General features: G+C 36.4%; 2 protein-coding genes across 2 annotated transcripts in view; both read left to right on the forward strand.

The window, feature by feature from the left end:
- The window catches only part of gukh (GUK-holder), a 116,160-nt gene extending 97,744 nt beyond the window's left edge, over positions 1-18,416 (forward strand). The window contains exons 5-6 of the mRNA XM_014237019.3: positions 3,807-7,090; positions 16,144-18,416. Of these exons, the coding sequence (XP_014092494.3) occupies positions 3,807-7,090; positions 16,144-17,432 (4,573 nt within the window). The 3' untranslated portion in view covers positions 17,433-18,416. The remainder of the gene's footprint in view (positions 1-3,806; positions 7,091-16,143) is intronic.
- LOC138855756 (retinoblastoma-like protein A) lies at positions 7,103-9,699 on the forward strand. The gene has a single exon (XM_070105637.1). It carries the CDS (start codon positions 7,432-7,434, stop codon positions 8,449-8,451), a length of 1,020 nt encoding a protein of 339 aa, XP_069961738.1. The 5' UTR covers positions 7,103-7,431; the 3' UTR covers positions 8,452-9,699.
- Positions 18,417-20,369: the final 1,953 nt, after the last annotated feature.

Genomic DNA, 20,369 nt, shown 5'->3' on the forward strand with positions numbered 1-20,369 from the left:
AGTTCATTTTGGTTCAACATACAGTCGTAAAATACAAGCAAAAAGAGACAAGATGTCTAGCTGTAGATGTTGTTACGATACCATCCAAATAAATTCTGACATTCTGACAGCTTCCGAATTCCCATACACTCTAAAAAAATTATTGCAAATAACTTTAATCAATTGGCTAGCAAGATTTAAACTTCCGTGAATACTACTTCTTTAAATCGAACCTCGAATTCTCAAGTGTCGTTAAACGCGGTTTATTGTAGACTACAACTACTAGACTAGGTGAGATATCCCCGCGAGGAGAACCACAACTTCTTCAGTGACAGGCTGCAGTGATCCGAAAACTATAGTTGATAAAGAGCGCCCGACCAAAGAATCCGCTATAAACCTTCTTATTGAGATTGGATTCATCCGTCCACATGTCGTAACCATAAATTAGCATAGAGAAGAAGCGATCATGGCTCTCCTCATATTCGATTTATTTTTCATCCATTTTGGTTTCCTTTTGCTCCTGTTTCTTATTCTCTAATTTGTGGAACTCAAGACTGTAAAGAATAATCTAAACAATTCCATTAGATATTGCGACTGGTATTAATTCATTCACCATATAAAACACAGACTAAACTTTTGAATATGACATAACGAAACATAAAAACTCAGGTGGTCAAACCAAAATATATTTTTTGGAGATAGCCTACTTGCTTGATCTAAGCAAACATTTTTTCTCCGTACAATATTTCATTCGTATCTAACGGAGTTTCAGCGAAATTTAACCATAAGCACTTAACCTTGGTTCTTCTCTATACATACATACTTACATCATTTAAGTAATCGTTTTTTTTAGTGCAATTTAAAAACTTTCACCAATATCTTGAGTTGTTATTCGACGATTTGCATCTAAGAACGGCTTTATAGTAGTTTAAGAAATTTTTTTACAAACAATCTTTACTATATGAGCTATTTAAATATATAACGGTAAAGCGGTTAGGTGTAAAGTTGGATGCGAAAACATTCAATAGCATCAGCTGTTGTCATCAAACGAAATTACTTAGTGAACGGCCCACTATTAAAATGATATTTAGCGAGGGTATATCTCTCTAGCTATCTGTAAGCTATCACAACAACAAAAGTCTCCAGAATTCAATTCCAAATCAAGAATTACATATTTTATTGCTGTCTTTATTGTTTATTTTACAATAAAAATATAGTATTCACATGTAATAAGTTTCAATAAAGAAACATAACGAGCGCCTTGACCTTAGGCAATTTGACTTAACATTTATTTTCCAACTGTCATATTTGTCCAAATCGAACAGCTATATAAACTTCTTAAATACTTCACAACTGCATTAAGTTTTAAATGACATGCTTACACCCTTTTTAATTTACTGAAGTGCTCCTTATCGGCGACGGAATTAGGAGTAAAAGCCTCATTATTTCCAATCAAATCAAAAGTCAAATAATTCTTCCCAAGCGATGTTGCTCTTTTGACAGCAAAAACAATGCCAAGCAATATGCATGTTGGCAACAACAATACACAACCCTCTTTCGCCACTTTGCCCCTAGTTATTCCAACAAATATAGTTAATACACTTAATGCAAATGATTTTCGTTGATTTACGGAAATGATAATGCAACGAACTTATATGAACACAAAAGTGTGTAGGGAAGAGGAGAAGAAGAGTGCGCAATGTGCGAGCGCCTGCTTGATGCGCCAACAATGTCGTTGTTGTTTTGAATGCCGATGCTGTAATCTGCTTTTAACTATGCGCACATACATACATATACTAAAGTAACACACACACACATGTGTGTATGCGTGGAAGGCATGGGAGTACCAATTCCCCCAATAAGGCAACAGAAAAAAGAGAACCAACACAGAACTACCGTAAAATGAGCAAAACAAAAGCAACAAACGAAGTGAAATGGTAAATATTTAATCCTCGAAATAAATCTGTGAACTTTGTTGTTAATTAATTTAGAAAAAAGGAAATTAAAACAATCTTTGACGTCTGTAAATGCTCGTAAGCTTTCTTGTATGCCAGTGTGTTCACTGTAAAAATGCATTTTTTGTTGTTTCATAATTTTGCTGTGTCGTTCATGTTATTGGTGATGACGTGTGTGTGTGTGTGTTTCGAATGTTTTTTCTGTTCATTTTCACTACTTTCTTCGTGCTATTCGCTCAAGTGTTGTCTGTGTTGCAGTTGTCAGCTGCAGTCGCCAACAAATTGTTTGATAAGCTCATTGTTGAAAACTATTATATAATGAGTCCAATAACAACAACTGCAACAAACTCCAAAACAGTATCAATGATATCATCAGAAAAAAGAACACACTAAAGCATCCATGTTGCTTATGAGCAACGTGTAGGAAATTGAAAAATAAAAGCAAATATGTTTTAAGATCACAATAATTTCATCGGTGATATGTTTGGAGAAACCAGATTAGCTCGATAAGTTTTTTTCTTATATATACATATACATACATATTTATAGGCACCTTACTCTCAGTCAAAAAGGTGTTTTAGATATTGTATAATTTTATTATTTTATAATTAATAATGTTATTTAAAGCTAATTTTTGTGTGCTTTTATAAAGCCTATTCTTCGAAAAAAAACGTATTAAAAAATTTTCTATATATTTATAGTTTTCATAATTTTTCAACATTTAATTACATTATACATGTGCTCATTGAGGGTTCTCGATGATAAAAGCTATGCCTAACTATATGCTAGATCGAAGCAAAATACTTTTAGTATGTTTTTCAGCATATTTGAAGCTTCTATATAGAATCTGAAGGATTGCTTTTTTTAAGAGAATTGATAAAATAGCTCGTCGTAATTGAAATCGTGGAAAATTATTTAATTTTTTAGCCCTGTTTTTATGTATGGAAATCGCATACTATATCCTCCTCGAGCCCCTGATCAATCCATGTATTAATATTTTATTCTTTTTATTTTAAGAAAAAATTTGTTTCATTTTACCATAAGAATATATTTGTTGATGTCACATACCTCGAGTACATATATGGTATTTTGATAGTGATCGGGAAAAGCATCCAGAAGAAACATTGACACAGATCTGAAAAAGTTATTTTTTTAAAATGATGTTGACCGCTGAGAAGTCTTCAGCAGCATAATTTTAAATTAAAACAGTACCAACAATTATTGTTATTAAATGAGAAAAAATGTGTGCCAAAAATGTTTGCTGAGCACCAGACTGAGAAAACCGAACCAGGGAGTAATTGTTCCCGATCTCCCCGCTCTTTCCATCGTTGTCTGGAAAATATTTCGACTAGTCTTGTATTTTCATACTGAACTTAAGCCTCAAATATGTTGAAACATTTTATGTCGATTTGCATTTGGATTCAAAAATAGAGCAACCAGTACATGATCTCTTATGCTTCCCTAATTTTGTTCCAAACTTAGTTAGCACATCAGTCTCAAAATATACTCGGAACACTGATTTAGGAAAACTTTGTATATACGATCTTTAAGCATTTTTCAATATAAAAAATATATTATTTCTATTAAAAAAAAAATTTAATATTTATATAAACAATAATTAAAAAACATTTTTTCGGCAGAGTGTAGGGTAATTTTAAGCTAGCACTTACATACATACTATTTATATCCCCATACTGTAATACTGAAATCTTTCATCACTTAAAAAAATCATCTCTTAAATCATCATCACGCTGAGCGCATTTTTTACAAGCAAAAAAACTAACAAAAACCAAACATTATTTTTCTTTTTCCACACATTTTTGGTTCGTTTTTCGTTCGTCGATCGAAAAAATCTAAAATTTTCCAATATAGTGACTCGACAGCAACAAGCGGTGAGATTAAAAACGCATTAACCGACGTCGCCGTCGCCACCTCACAAGGCAATGCCAATCTTCCCGTAGGAGCCAGCACGGATGGCAATGACGAAGATGTGCGTCGTGGCGATAAATCGAAAAAGTTCGGGCGCAGCAAATCGAGCGATATCTTAAAAAAAGATGCTGTTGCCTTGCCCTACGATAAGGGGAAGAGCACATTGACGCGCCTAAATTCCCTTAAACAATGGGGCCGCAATCGCTTCAAGTTTATGCAACGCGCCGAGACAGCAACGCCGTCGGGCACCGATAGTGGCGCCAATGATGTATCGGCGTGCAGCAGCAGCAATAGTTCGCAGCAACAAACCACGACGCCAGAGAAAGCAGAGCCCAACAGCGGTAACAGCAACGTCAGCAATGCAGCTAAGGCAAGTCAATCAACGCGTGGCGTGACGGGCGATATTGATGATGAATGCGTTGTGCATGATTTGGTGAGCCAGAAGAGCGAAGGTCGGTTTTCGCACGAACGAAAACCGTCATATTCGTCGTCGGAGAAGAGCATGAGTGTTAGTAGCAGTGGTCACCTTAAAGGTAAACTGCATCTGGCCACCTGTGGTAATGTGAAGTTGCGTGATACCTCATCGTTGAATCGTCAACGACGACTCGGTATCACCAACAATGGTGCTTTGGGCGGCAAAGAGGAACAACCGCATTCATCTAGCGGCAATTGGAGTGCCAGCTCTGAATCAGGACGCGCTTCGATAGGTAGTGAAATCACTATACAACCCAAATCGAGCGCATCCAACACATCGCTTAATGTATCAAGCTTTCATCCGGGTAGTGGGCCGCCATCGTCTATGATGAGCCGACGCCGTTTCCTAAACACTTCCGCCTCGAGTAGTGTGACTAGCGAGGGTACCGCTACACCTGATTTACAGGTAGCCGATGGTTCATACCCTAATCATTTGGATGATGAAACAAGCTCGGCATATTCGTGCGACACAGAAGGCTATTACACCTCATTTCACATGGATAGCGGTTTGCGCACGCTGAAAGAGGAAGATCCGCCAATGACACCGTTGCAACACAATCAAATGCTGCATACGAGTAATTATTCTTTCGGCAGCCAGTCCAATCAGACCGTATTGACGGCCGAAAATGAATATGAACTCTTCGGCAAAGGCTCCACATCGACCACTACTAGCTCTGCGGGCACTGTTTGCACAACGCTCTTGGTAGGTGGCGAACAAAGCAGCCTGAATAGCGTGGGCCCTGATGTGCCCGAACGCATTAGCTCATTGGGTAAGTTGAACAAGAATAATCACAGCAATAGCGCAAGCACCAGCACGCTTGAACGCAGCTACTCCAGCAGCACAATAGGTAGCACTTTAGAACGCACTGGCACTATAAAACGCAATGTTAACGCCGGACTCAAATTAAATACCGCCGCCGATGCGGAGGATATTGATGACATTAAAAGTAGTTTTGATACGCCCGAGTCACAAGAAGAAGAATTTGATTTTGAGAAACGTATACGCCGACGCTCTGCGCAACCTTTGCCTGCAGTGGTCGCTGTGTCCGAAGTAGAATGCTCCGAAAGCTCCGATTTGGAGGGTGTGGAACGTATTGAACGCATAAAGCAAAAGACTGCAATTAACGTAAAGCGCATTCCGTCCATGTGTATCATAACACCAACCACTAGCGATGACGAGAACCAAAGCAGAGATGGCGGCGACGGCGATGCCGATGAAGCTTACGACCCAGACCGCACTTTAACACCACAAAGCTCGCCATGTTCGAAAGCAGCTGCAAAGGCAGAAACCGCCCTTAAAGTGGAAATAAACGAAGTTACCGGCTATTGCACAGTGGATGCCGTGAACACGACGAATAAAATAACGGAAGCGCCACTCACCCCTACCAAGGGTGATAAAGACCACAACCTGAATGTGCTTAAACGTAATTCAAATTATGCATTCAACATGTTCGAAAAATTAAAGGTCGTCTTGCCAAGTATTAAACGTTCGCCCAGCAAAAGCTCACAACCCGAGAGTGTGGTTGACGATGATGAGCTATACGACACAGCCGGTGAGTATGTGACAATTGCAGATATTAGCAACAACAATCGTCATAAACAATTGTCAGCTCAGAAGGCAGTGGGTGCTAGTAGTCTTGGAATCTACTATTCCAATGACATAGTTCGACGCAAGTTCGACATTGCCTCCGCTTCCGCCGACGCTGTAACGAAGGCTAACGAGCCAGCTGCAGCGGCTGTGGAGGCTAGAAAACGCGAGACTGAGTACGTTTCATTGAATGAGCTACCACAGCATTTGCGTAAAGTTGGCAGCAGCATATACAGCAGCAGTACTGCATTGAGTGCAACAGCCAACAATGAAATTACCGATGGCAATGTAAGCCAACAAGAGGCGAAGCAACCTACAACAACAGCGCTCATGCACTGCGCAGAATCCGCACAACAAAGGAAATCAGTTGTTGAGTCCGCCGTACCCATGTATGCTGAAATCAGCGAAGTACGAGAGCAGTCTTTGGTCTCTCCGCTAACGCAACACAAGGGTGCTCGCGTCCGTCTAAATTCGCAGGGTAAAATTATTTACGAATCCGACAGCCTGAAGCGACGCAAGGGCGCACACACAACATTCGCACCTGGACCATATGTAAAGGAAACTGAAAGTGCGCTGCCCGAAATCATAAGCGTCAACGCACAAACACACACGCACCCCTTACAGCCGACGCAATTGCAAGCCCAATCTCAGTTGCAGTCTCATTTGGGCAGTGAAAGTGCAAACGTGACGAAAACGAATGTTTCGGCAACGGCAAAAACAACAGCGGCCAAATTACTGTTACTAAATGGTGCTGTAGCGGCGAACCGAAAAATCGCCAATGTGCGTCCCATTGTTGCAAAGTCACCATTAATTTTAGCCAGACAACAGCAACAGCAACAACAAGCAACACAGCCGAATTACACCGGACAGCTAGCCAATAATCAAGCGAATATGTCATTGTCGTCTGGTTTGTATGAGGAGCCGCATGCTACACTGGCGTACAGCAGCAGTTACCAAGACAACAAGAATATGCTGGCCAACAATACAAATCCATTCTTCCAAACCAATATCATTACACAGCACACCGCAGCACCGGCGACAGCGCTTATGATGATGCCCTCACCATCGACCAAGTCCACTTCATCCACGGGCTCCACCATATCGTCGAGCGCATCCACGAATACCAGCAGCGGCACATCGAGCGCATCATCCGCCAAGGAAGAAGGTAAGCAAATTTTGACCACCACTACTGTCAGCAAACCCAATACGCATAATAATTGTACAAATACCACCATAATCCATACTCAAACTGAGCCAAAAAATAATAATATCCAACAACCCAAAGCTAGTGATGTAAATAATACTGTACGCTTACAACAAACTATATTGACGGACAACACTGACATTACCGACAGGGAAATAGGTGAAAGTTTCAAAAGTGTACCTGGTGTAAAGTCGGCATCAAATATTTCGTTTTTAAGAGCAGAAAGTGAATCCCAAAGCCAACCCTTAGCACAAACGCCGCACTATGATGTGCCCAAGGCGGTGGTGGAAAATCACAAATCAATGGCCTCCACGCGCCCGTCGTCTAACGACATGCCCCCACCACTGCCGCCAAGGGGGAAGGCGCAAATAAATGGCGTAGCAGATGCTCGTAATGCATTTCCGTCTGCTACCGTGACGTCGCAAGTACATGCCACATACACGCCTCCAGCCCTACCGCTGTACACAATCTCCACCAGCGACTCTAGTTTCACATCCCGCGTGGGTGACGATGTTGTTGATTTTGGCGTAACCCAAGTCGCAAGTACGCACTGTAGTAAACGAATATCGATTTCTGCAACGGCTGACCCAATTGCTGCAACGCAGCAGTTTTCCATTTCGACTAATACAGTCGTAGACTCGGCACTACCAGCACCAACGCCATTGACATCCACACCCGTACAACATCGTCAGCTAAAGCGCAATAACAGCTATCGTCTGGCGAACGATGAGGTGAAGTTGGAGACGAACAAAGAGAACCTTCTGATTTATGCGGAAGACAGCGGTGCGCTAACATTAACAAAAGCCACTTTCATGCCGCCCACACAGAATAACAAAAGTCAACAACATAATGGTAACAATAACAATAGTCAGAACAATTCGCATACATTGCCGCATGCATCAGGTGCGATTAAATTTAAAAACACCAACAATTTGCATAACAAATCGACAGACAATGGTGAGAAGAGCAATGGCCAGCGAAAAATGACAAAGTCTTTCGAACGTTTGGTGGATGAGTTCTCATTGTCCACCACTTCGATTGACTCCTCGTATTTACGCAATAAATCATTAGAGAATTTCGATGATTCACCATCAATATTGAACAATAATATTGGTGAGCATAAAATGGAGCGTTCCGAAGCTGAAGACTCGGATAGTGAGCCTGAGCTGGAATTGTCACCACCGCCCTCGCATACCAAGTTCCACAAGTCTTTTATTGACAGCGTCTTATTGAAACCATTTAAAGTCGTACGACCCACCGATGAAAATGACATGCGCAGACGTAGAATTTTGCAGAAATTTGAGGTTACCGAAATTTGGTAGAGCAGTAAAACAATTAAGATAGAAAACTTTCAGGAGTAGATTAGGCATTAAGAGCCTGCTGTCTGTAATAATTAATATATAAAAATACAAAAAACTCCATGGTTGCTTTTGTAGCGAATAGAACTTAGCATCAAGTTTATCCGAAAATCCTTCACACCCAAGTAATTTCCTTAAAAGCTGTAATCTTTCTTCTTGTTCGCCTGTGTAAGTGCTTTACTTGAGCGCATAATGAACTTGTCACAACCGGAAAAGCCACGCATACATATTTATATATATGCAAATGTGTAAGTGTGTGTAAATTCACATTCGCAGTTTAAAATACCCTTAAGTGCGCCCATGTACGTGACCGCCCACAATAGGCGTTTGCACTTATGCAAATATTTTTACGTCCCCACCTTTGTGCATTAGTTGCAAAGCAAGGCTAAGACAAAAAGCCACTATTGTCTACTTCATATCCACAGCTTGTTAGCCTAAGCTTGCTCGTGTTGTATTTAACAAACTTGCAAAATTGTCGCCTTTTCGTCTTTCACTTTGCCTACGATAATTGCTTATCATGCGACTTTTAAGTACAATTCTAAACTTGACCTTTTTGTCACTGACCCAAACCATTCAGCTTTTGCATCTCACCCACTCTCTTTGTTATAGAAGCAGTTACGGCGTACTCTACCATAAGTGAGAGCTCTTTTGTATTTCGCCTATCTCGATTATTTCATTTTATAAGATTGCTTCGTCTTTTTTCTTCTGTTTGGTTTTGCTTTTTCAATTAACACCAGACTTAAGTGTGCTCTTAGGATGAGCATTACAATGTAGTGTCGATTTCTTTAAGAAGCTTATGAAAGACATTTCTACACTTTGAAAAATGCAATAAAAAAGGTGGGGTAAATTTCATTATCGAATAGTTATTTTTAAATCCGTATACGCTATTTGAAGATGCAATACAACTTTTCCCCGTAAAAGTCATGAATGTGAAAGTTGTTATGCATTCCTAATCCTTCGAATAGGTCTTTGAATAAAAATTACTTCCGTTATTTTTTTTTCTAAAAAAAAATGCCTTCATATTGGCGCTTAAACACGATTATATAACATCTTACAGACAAGACTATCATATATTAAGAAATTGATTTCAAAAACGGCTTGTCTTGTTATGAATTAGTCTTATGTCAAGCTTGCTTACCCGGTTAACTTTGTTTCGTCTAACAAAGAATAACAAAGGAGGATGGACCAAGAGATTTGGCAATTTTTTGAAGATTCAGCAAATCAGGAATCATAACAATCAATCCAGTAGTTATTGAATTAAAAAAGGGGCAACTAATTTGACTTTCTTTAACACCTAGAGGCGGCACACTCAGTTGTAAAGTAAATTTCGAGTTAAACTTTTTTTTGGCCAAAAAACAATTATTTTTGGTTTAAACTCTTCACGTTTATATAAAATATACCGAATTTGACGGTTTTTGACTCAAAATTTATTTTAACGCTTAAAGAAAGCATCTGGTCATATAAGACTTTTTTTAAAACTCCAATAATGACCACAAAAAATTTTTTAAGTTGATAAATTTGAATTAGCCAAAAAGAGGACTCTCCACAGCTTCTAGAACACTTATCAAAATTTAACTTTAAAACTGAGGAAAAAAAAATTTTTTGGCCACAAATTTTCTTTTTTTTAAATCTACAGATTTTATTAGATTTTATTATTATATACAGATAAACATTTTTTTTTCCGCTCCACCCTAATGTACATTTAATCTAGTATGTATTTATTGCCTACATTTTGGCGCTTGACATAATTATATAATTGCATTAGAAAGTATACAATCGTAAAATGTTTTAGTTGTCCAGCTTTTGTAAATCTTTGGTTGAATTTACTTTTGACATTTTAAAATTTAAATTCACTTTTTTAAAACAATTAAAATTATAATTTTCTTAAATAATAGTGTTATGTATTGTTTGATGTCCTCAAAGCCTGCATTTGAAATCTGTTAATAAAACGTTCTTATCTTCTTAGTAATACACCGTTTGTAAAAAACTAACGCTCCCTACTTTAGTTTTCTCTCACATGTTTAGTCTGTGTGCGATCATAACACTTCCCTTTGTATATCCTGGTACCCAGACAGTCAATTGACTATTGTAGTCGGTGCTGTTAAGTCGTCTGCTTCATTATTAACGCAAGCAAGCATGAGCTTATACTTTCAAATATATACGAGTATGAACATTTCAATGTACGTATGTTTGCTCCGTGTGCCACCTATTATCTTGCTAACTTGCTGAGGCATTTTATCGTTTCTTTCGTGTTTATATTTTACCCGCATACTTAATATTACTATCTATGAGGGTATATGCATATAAACATATTTAAGTATGTGTGTGAGTGTGGGTGTTTTCTTAACACTAAAACATCTCGCGCGCAAAGCTCACACACACACTCCCATGCACATCCAAGCAATGACAGTTTATTTTGAAAATGATGAAAAGGTTATGCGGTTGTGGTTATGAGAATTCATCAGTCACCACATTAAGTAGGAGTAAAGGCATCATAAGCGCAAAGAGGCAGGGATGGCGCATAAGCAAAAGTGAAGGCCTGCCGTCGGTCGTTGCTTGCTTACTCCATTGGCAACTGTTGGATGCGGCGGAGTAGATGATTAATTTGTTTGCTTTTATATGCAATATATGTATACAAACATATACTTGTATATGTTTGTGTTGACATAAGTTTTAAAAGCAAAACGCTGTCATTGATCTTTTTGCAACAAGCAAACATTGCAGCGGAAGTTAAGCACCGACACATGAGCATTTGTATGTATGTATGTGTGCATATGCATCAACATTGTTGTATTTATATATCAGTGTTTGCGCTTAGCACAAGGATTTTGAAATTATGAGCACCTTCGTGTCTATTTATTGTGTGCTCTTCATAATAACTTTAACTCAAAAACAAATAAAAATAAAAGAAATTATAAAAGCGCAAATGCCAGCAACAAAATCAGCAGTTTTTCACAAACAACGCGGCTAAGCAAACAAGCAAAACATATATAGTTACTTAATTTTACAGTATTTTATTTACTTATGCAACAAGTTAATTAATCTCAGTATAGCTTCAGCCATTCAATTACGCTCACCGTGCCGTTGTTGCGTTGCACTTAATGTGGTTGTGTGCAAATGCAATTGCTATTAGCATTTCTAACTGGCTTTAATTTCGTTTGGTTACTGTAAGTGGCAGCAAGACGTTAATTATTTGGAGACTTTTAGAGGTTTACTGCCGCCAACAGCTTTGTACATATTGGTTCTGTTAATGGCGAGCATTTAGCCAAATTGAGCGATTTAATGCAGTTAATGGAAAAGTAAGCATCACCCTTCACAGCGGCATTTCTTATAGCTTAAAAGCGTACAAAAAGATCTTTTTCGTGATTTGTACGATCAGCTTCTATGGCAGCTATATGATATATATCTATAGCTATATGCTACAGTAGTCCGATCCGAACAATATGTTTGAAGATTATAGCGTCCTCTTAAACACAAAACCTCTGTCAAATTTCGTGAAAATAGATTTTCAAATAAAAAAATTTTCTATTCAAGGACTTGATTTCGAACGGACAGTTTATAGGAAGAAAAGTTTGTATGCAAATTTTCCTATCACTATCTAAAAAGCTGAGCGACTAGTTCGCGTATATACAGACAGACAGAGGGACAGGTGGATAGACAAACGAACATGTATAAGCTTGTCACGTTGATCGTTTATATACGTGCTTTATAGAGACTCCAACGTATCCTTCTGAGTGTTACAAAGTTCCTGCTCAACTTAATATATCCTACTCAGAGTATTAAAAAGAATAAACAAGTTTTTCAAAAGAATCACGTCAAACAAATTTTCGACTTTAAGTTCAATAAAAATAATATTTCAGATCATATTATTATAAACAAAAGTCTATTACAAGTTTCCTAAAAGTTTACATTCCCCATCACACAATTCCTCCTATATGTATATGTGTATAATAAAACTTGAGCAAGCAATTTCGGTTTATGCTTTGAAGTTTTTCAAGTGATGCTCAGAACTGGTTATGCCATTCATTAAGGTTTACATGCCGTAGATTAAAAAGAGCATATTTTCAGGTATTAGGTATTGTTTAGAATACCAACTGAACTTTCGGTAACCTCCGTTTACGTTCCCTTGACACATAACAACGGTTCTTTTAAATATAATTCCCTTCATAGATACCATAAAGTGATCGATAAATTAAATGTTGGTTTACTTTTACATTCATATCTAAGTATAAGACTTTGAAGTGTTGACTAATATCAACACCCCCATCTTCAAACTAGAGTTAATACTTTTTGAAAATGTTCGAACAAAATTGTTACTTTCCATATAATATTATATACATTAATATATAATATAATGAAGAAATTTTTCCAAAATGTTTCCTATTTCCCTACTTTGGACAGACGACTGGAAGACATGTGCATACATACCAACATGTATTTGTACATAAAATCACATTTTTATAAAACTATCTAAAAAACGTTTGTGAATTTCATTAAATTTTATACTAAGCACTTATTGCACATTAAAAATTTTTTTATAAAAGGTTTTTGTTTTATTTAAATACATTTTCGACATAACTGTATGCAACCCTAGATATAAATATTCACTGTTTGTATATTTTACTTGGATTCTATATTAATGAATATTTGTACATAAGTGTATGTGTTAATAAATAACTGCAATGTGTAACTAATATATTTAATATAATTAAGTTTTTTTTATTTTTTATTAATGCATCCAATTTCAAAATTTCATTAAACAACCTAATTAAATAAGTATTTTCGTTTATTGTAACAACTGCACCGAAAATTAACACAAAAAAAAATTTAATAATTACATTTACTCGCAAAATAGAAAATCATATAATATAATATTAAGAACATGCATACATACATAATTATCTTTTATAAGTCAATTAAAGTTTTTTGCACTAAATATTTTTTATGAGAATTAAGCATTGTACAACTACAATGTTGATCAACATATTGTTGTTTTTTTTGCATTGAAAAGTTGAATGTTTTATCTAACGAAAACTAAAATAAAATGTAAGAAAGGTTATTATGGGCACTAATTTTTCAAGTGCTAATTCTTATAAACATTTATGGTACACATAACTAAATTGAGTTTTAACATCTCTAATTCCATAATTAATAAATCGTGCAAAAGGCTTCTATTACTCCATTTACCATATGCATCGCAGTGTATGTGTAGTAGTAGTTGATTTTTTGCTATTTAACTTCCCACACATGCAACCCTGTTTACTAATTTCCAACTTACCATTGAAATTTTGGTTTAACTCGCATTTTAGTAGCTTGAAAAATTAGTGTCCATCCCGCTTAGCAGTTTAATTATCACATTTCATGTTTTTGTTGTGCTATTAATATGCCTATTGTTGTAATTTTTTTAATTTTCTGTGTCATACATATGTAAATTAGTGTGTACGTAAGTGTGTGTAAGTAATTTTTGTTCAGTAGTTGTAAGGCTAAAGTCCAAGTGGCTGGGAGCTCAAGCCACCGCTGAAAGTTTTTTTTATGAAAATAAATATTTTTGTTAAGCAAATGGTTAACATACGTAAGTATAACTTCTAAATGTTTGTTCAAATCGATTTAAGCTGTTTCACTTGCCAATGTTTTTAATAAAAAAAAAATGCACAAAATCATTACATCATATACATAATTATTGGTTGTATATTTTTATTAATTTGAGTGGCTCATAATATTTGGAATTGGTATAATTTTCACATCGCTCCATTATTTTTTTTTATTGTTGAAGGTCTTTTTGTATAACTATGTACATATGTATATATAGCTATGAAAAATGTACATATGTATGCTATAACTTATTCATAGATAAGACGAGTTAGTCAGACTTCAAACTGTTGGTTTTGGAATTATATTTTTTTGCGTAAATATATGTAATCGCATTACATGCGATTGGGGTCAGAATTGACAATTAACAGTCAGTGTACATATGTATTATACTCTTACGATTCCCATATAGATCAATGAATTTCAGAAAATCTTCTATAAAAAGTATTTCTCTCTACGTCTCCTAACTTCTGACCACATGCCGCAAAAATGAATGTCGTAAGAATTTTGCAAAGAAATTTTGCTTTGTTGAATTTTGATTAAGGTTTTGCTATTTAAATAGTTTATGAGGTAGGTAAATTAAATGATTTAACACTCTCGTGAAAGCTTAATTTACTTCGATATAGCTCTGCTATTGTTATTGGTTTATTTTGTATCTCAGACTCGCTCAATGAAAGGTTTAAGAGAAATATCTTTACCGAAGTTGCTTCCACTTTACTAGATGATTAGATTTGAGAGATCATTGTTAAGAGATTTTAATGCCACATGCGAGCAAAATATTTATTAGAATTTTACATGCTTCATATATAGAGCGCAATTGTATGAAAGCTAGGTTGCCTGCAGTTTAAAATAAAAATACTTCGAATTGTTATTTTGAATCCAAGTTTTTTGTTTGTCGGAACTTTGTATATTATTGAACGATAACAATACCAAAGAACCTAATTGTCCTATTCTTTTAAGATTCATAATAACTAAATATCTAGTTTCTGGAAATATAAAAAATTCTGATCCTTAAAACTATCAATTTTCGTAAATCTGTTCAACAAAAATGTTCCATCTCCAAGAGTATTAATCACCAAAAATGATTAAGCAGCTTACCTTAAACGCTTTCCTAAAAATTCCGGGTAATTCTAACCCCATAGCGCCGTTGTCCATGTGTCTTCTTCTTTACGATTCCGGAAAATGCGTTTGTACTTTACATGAGTACTGACCATCCTATCCAAAGCCTGTTTGAAACTCTTATTAAATAAGTGGAAAGCTCGTTACATTTTATGAACGAAAAAAGATAGTTTTGAGCTTTCATAAAAAGTGCTTCGTCGACGTTTATTTTAAAGTCATTTATTTTATTTGTGTAAGTTAGGGGTTTGACTCTATTTGGGCTGTTTAAGAAAACGTTTTCGCTTATATTCAAATGTGTCATATCTAACGGTTACATGGTAGCCTTGGCAATATAAAAACAAATTTGGCTTAAAGCGCTTTCACTATTAAGAGACTAAGTAAAGCTTTTCTGTATATCGCTTCGAAACATAGAATTATAGTCTAGCTAATCGTAGTATTTCCGATTTAAAATGATCAAAAGAGCGTCTTAAATCTTGTGGTCGAATACTTGTATCGCATTCTTGATCACATTAGACTGCTTTTGTCTAAACGAGCTGTAAATATCACCACACTCCATAACAACTGATAGTGTAAATAACAAAATAAGAAACATGGATAAGTTAAGCACACTCCCACCACAGCGCACTATTTTAAGCACGTTCCACTGGGTCAAGTATAACACACCTTTTTCTAGACAAGGTCTGGGTAAGTACATTTCCCATTTCAATAATGTATTCGGATTATTACAAAATATTTTAATTAATTTCTGTATGCAATCCTAATTTTTACTAAATCGGTATAATTGAATGGCTAAACTTACAATTACTAATATTTCCACCATAAACTAGTTTAAGTCTGGGTTACTGGCTAAGCTCTTTTTATATTCCCTACACAATTCGTAACTCTTAATAATATAGCGCTCTATATTTTTTATTTGATAGACGAATATTTCTTTCATTTTCTTCGCAGGTTATCAACGTTTCTATAGAACGCGAGATCAACAACAACCACTGCCACAACCGCCAGTTGATTCGGAAGCACAGTCAACGATGGAGGCGACGACGCCTTTCCAGCGCAACACACCCATCTATTGGACGCTGCAGAATCGCAAACAACAAAAGCCGCCGCCAAGTAATGTCTCCTGCCGCGACGACCTCTATGCCACGCCTATAAAACGTTCCGAACGAGTGGCGCGAGCCGCAGCGGCCGCGGCGCAAAATGGTGCGAATGGTTTGAATGTCGCCAGTAATCTATCGCCGATAGTACCGCGCAATCGTAACGGTTTTCAAACATCTACGCCATCGCGAGGCGATGATGCCGCATTGGCTGCGCTGAATAATTCTCCCTGTCGCCAACCGCTGAGCCGCAATCCGAATTGGGCTGCCGATAATTCGCCGGAGCGCTACAACACTTGCTCGGATCGTATCGGTCATAGTAAGACAAGTTTGTTGGACTTCAAAAAGCTTTTGCTAGCGAAATCGACCAAAACAAGTCCTGTGCAACGGAAACTCTCTGCAGTGGAGTTATTGAAAAAAACGAGTCCCGTTAATACAGGAACAGCGGAAACAACGCCAGTCAATAAAGCGGGTGCAGTCAGTGGTACCCAGTCATTGAACAGCAGCATGAAGCTGTTGGACCTAAGTGGATCGCCGAAAACTTTCGCCAATCGACGTATGTTGCGGCAAGGTCAGTTCGGCTCGCCTTCTAAAAGCTTCGCGCCCAAACTGAAGAGTACCACAGGTGGCGGTCTAGCAAATACGGTACAGCGCACCAATATTATGTCCACCACCATACTGGAGGTCAACAGCGAGGAAGATCATTCCAGCACGGCATCGAGCACGAACAGCTCGAACGGCAGTAATGACAAGGAAATGGCGACGCCAATCACAGCAGCGAATACGTCCGAAAGCATTAACAGTCGCGCATACGATTTGAAGCGAAACTTCTTTCTACAAACCGAGGAAAACAATTTCATGCGTGGCGAAATGAAGACGACATTCAGCAGAAGTAACAACACGCCGTCGGCAACAAACTTGACTCCAGCGCCAATGGCGACTGTGACAGCGGGCACAGCCTTAGCAAACAACAAATTCTATGGTGGACAGCAGTTGAGCGCCGCTAATGGCAGTCCCTTAAGGGCAACGTTGAATTACGAAAGCACTCGTTTCACAACGCCTACGCCAACGCCGACGGCAACGTTGACGCCGGCGGCAACAGCGCCTGTAACGCATATGCCGGCACTGGAGACGGCGCTCTAAGCGCAGACACGCCTACAGCTTACATTGATGCTGACATTCAGTTATAGGAAACGAACGAAAAGCAATTTCGAAAACAATTAACGAACGTTCAACGTGTGTTTTATTTTATTTTTAATACTCTTCGTGACGCTTGAAGGAATCGAAATCGAAGCGAGGCGACGAAGAGCTGAGGCTAGCTGTAGTAGTGTGATGCTAAATGCTTGATGCCAATTTTCGAAATATTAAATTATATGTTTTATACACACACACACATACACACTTTACCGATTGCACATATACAGTTAAAAAATTGAAATGCGTCAAATGCTTACGCTTCAGCGCTCACGATTGTTCATTAGTAATCAATTGCATATTTACAATGCAAGAACAAAACCGAAATCGTTTAGTATTACAACAACATATGCATTTATAAATAAACAAACAAATATATATATACATTAACATATAGCATATGGATGCATTTAAATACAGGTATTGATATCACTTTACAGAGCCATATTTGAGAACCGCACATACATGAAAAAAAACTTTACACAACAGAGTATATAAAAATAAGCAAAGCATACTTTTAGGCGTTTAGCATATGCAATGAAAAAATAAGCACTATAAGCACACATACATATATTGATAACCATATTGCCGCGCGTAAACGCTTGGAATTTGCAAAAGAAAAATTAATGGAATTAAATTAAAACAACAAAAACAAACCTACACAAGTATTTCAAATGACAAGCACACACAATCTAACTTTCTATGCAAAACTTATGCTTCGATTTTTGAAGTACACAGCCGCCAGCTAAATGTTAAGAAATCTCCAAATATATGTATTATGACAAGCATACCAACATAACGGGCCATTTATGTATGCATACATGATTTTGCATCGCTGGCCGACCATCTAACTGATAACACTTATTTATATCATATATTTATTCTATGGCATAAGAAGCAAAACAGATTAAAAAAAAAGCGAAAACAAAAAAATATGTACTTTCAATTCCTAAACGCTGAAACGATTGCCTTTTCTCTTCGGTTAAAATTCAAATGAGAAAATAAAAAAATAAATATAAAATAATAATAAATGTTCAGTTAATTAACTAGTTTTGGCTAGATTTACAACAGAAGAAAGATATCAATTTTAATCGAAAGCTAACAGTAATTATGGCAGATATTAATTGAGATACATATGTATATGTATGTATGTATATGCCTATATATAGATAGGTAAATAATTTTAAGCATAAATTTTTCGCTTATATTTAATTATAAGTTTTAAAATTTGACAAACAATAATTTATTGCTATTTATAACTTTTTTTTTTAGTTTATAAAAATGGTTTCAAATTTTAGCGAATAATTTTTAAAGCAAAGCAAATATAATTAATAATAATATATACATAAAAAGGAATAATAAGCAAATATACAATACAAAAAAAAAAAAAATATTATAAAGAAATGTTTTTTAATGGATCCCCAAAAGGTTTTTGTTGTTGCTGTAACGGGTATATAAACACTACGCAAAGGTAAAATAGGGTAATTGTCATCGAAGTCATCTAGCCCAAGAGGTTAGCTTGTTTCGACGTTATACGAGCATTTGGACTAAGCGTGTATTACGATTGGATCGGTAGGTTGATCGTGCTATATGTATGTATGTAGATGCCAAAATTTTGAGCATTTAATTAAATTTGATTAAAATAACGGCAAAAAATTTCTAAAAAATATTTCAGTGGAATTTGCATTATTTTAATAACCTAAACATGGTATATTAAGGGGTTAGGGGTAGTCAGAGGCAGAAAAAATGAGAATTTTCAGTAATTTTTTTTTTCTTTTGCTATTAAGTCATGTTATTTTACAAAAGTAGTAATATGGCATTATAATACAATGTTTTGACTTGAAGTCACGAAAATTTCCAAAAAAAAATTTTAATTTCCAAAGTTATAGCTGTCTGTGTTGACCCAGTTCCAAAAAAGGGCTTTGCGGTGACATAATTTAAAATCAATCATACAAAAAAAATTAGTTTTGTAAATACATTATCCTGGGCCTGATAGAAGTTTTTTTTTAAGTTAACAAAATGGCGATCTCAGGAAATTTTTTTCTAGATTTTTGATCCTTCGATCAGGCCCGAGTTTATTATGTATTCTAAAAGCTGTACAAATTTCATTAAAATCTACTGAGCTGTTTTCGAGTTACAGTTGTCAACAGTGTTCAACATAGTTTTGAAAAAAACGCATTTAAAGTTTTACACCAGAGCTCCCGAGCGCTCTTTGTTATTTGTCGAATAACTCAAAAAGTAATTATCGGAACAACTTGAAATTTTCAGAGAATATTTTTAAGATATTACACTTAACCAAAATGCAAAAATTGATTATTTGAAATTTCTGACTACCCCTAACCCCTTAAGTTTGCCACGAAGCTTGTTAGAACCAGGAGAAAACATCGGAGATTGTATAATGTATATACATATGTACATAAGTGATAAACTGATTCGATTTAGCCAAGTCCGTTTGACTGTCCGTCTGTTTATGTGCTAATAGCGGATCCAAGATTACTTGAATTACTTTGATAGCAGCGAACTCTAGGAATCGATCTTTTACCTATATAAATTTTTCGTCAATCTTCTATTATTACCGAAGTATCATTCTCCGCACTGAGTTTTTGAGATATTGATCTGAAGGTTGCGCAATATATGTACATATATGCTATAGTTGCCATACAAACTGACCGGTCAAATCAAGTTCTACGAAATTTTGTTTTTTTATTTGACAAGATATATACGCAAAATTTGGCACGGCTTATTGTACGAGGCAACGCTACAATCTCCGCACATATTGTTCAGATCAGACGGTTATAGCATATAGCTGCCATGCAAACTGAACGATCGAAATCAAGATAAAGATCTTTTTATACCCTTTTATTCTATAAGAAATGCACCAGAGCA

Source organism: Bactrocera oleae, chromosome 2, assembly GCF_042242935.1.
Source record: "Bactrocera oleae isolate idBacOlea1 chromosome 2, idBacOlea1, whole genome shotgun sequence".
Classification (NCBI taxonomy): domain Eukaryota; kingdom Metazoa; phylum Arthropoda; class Insecta; order Diptera; family Tephritidae; genus Bactrocera; species Bactrocera oleae.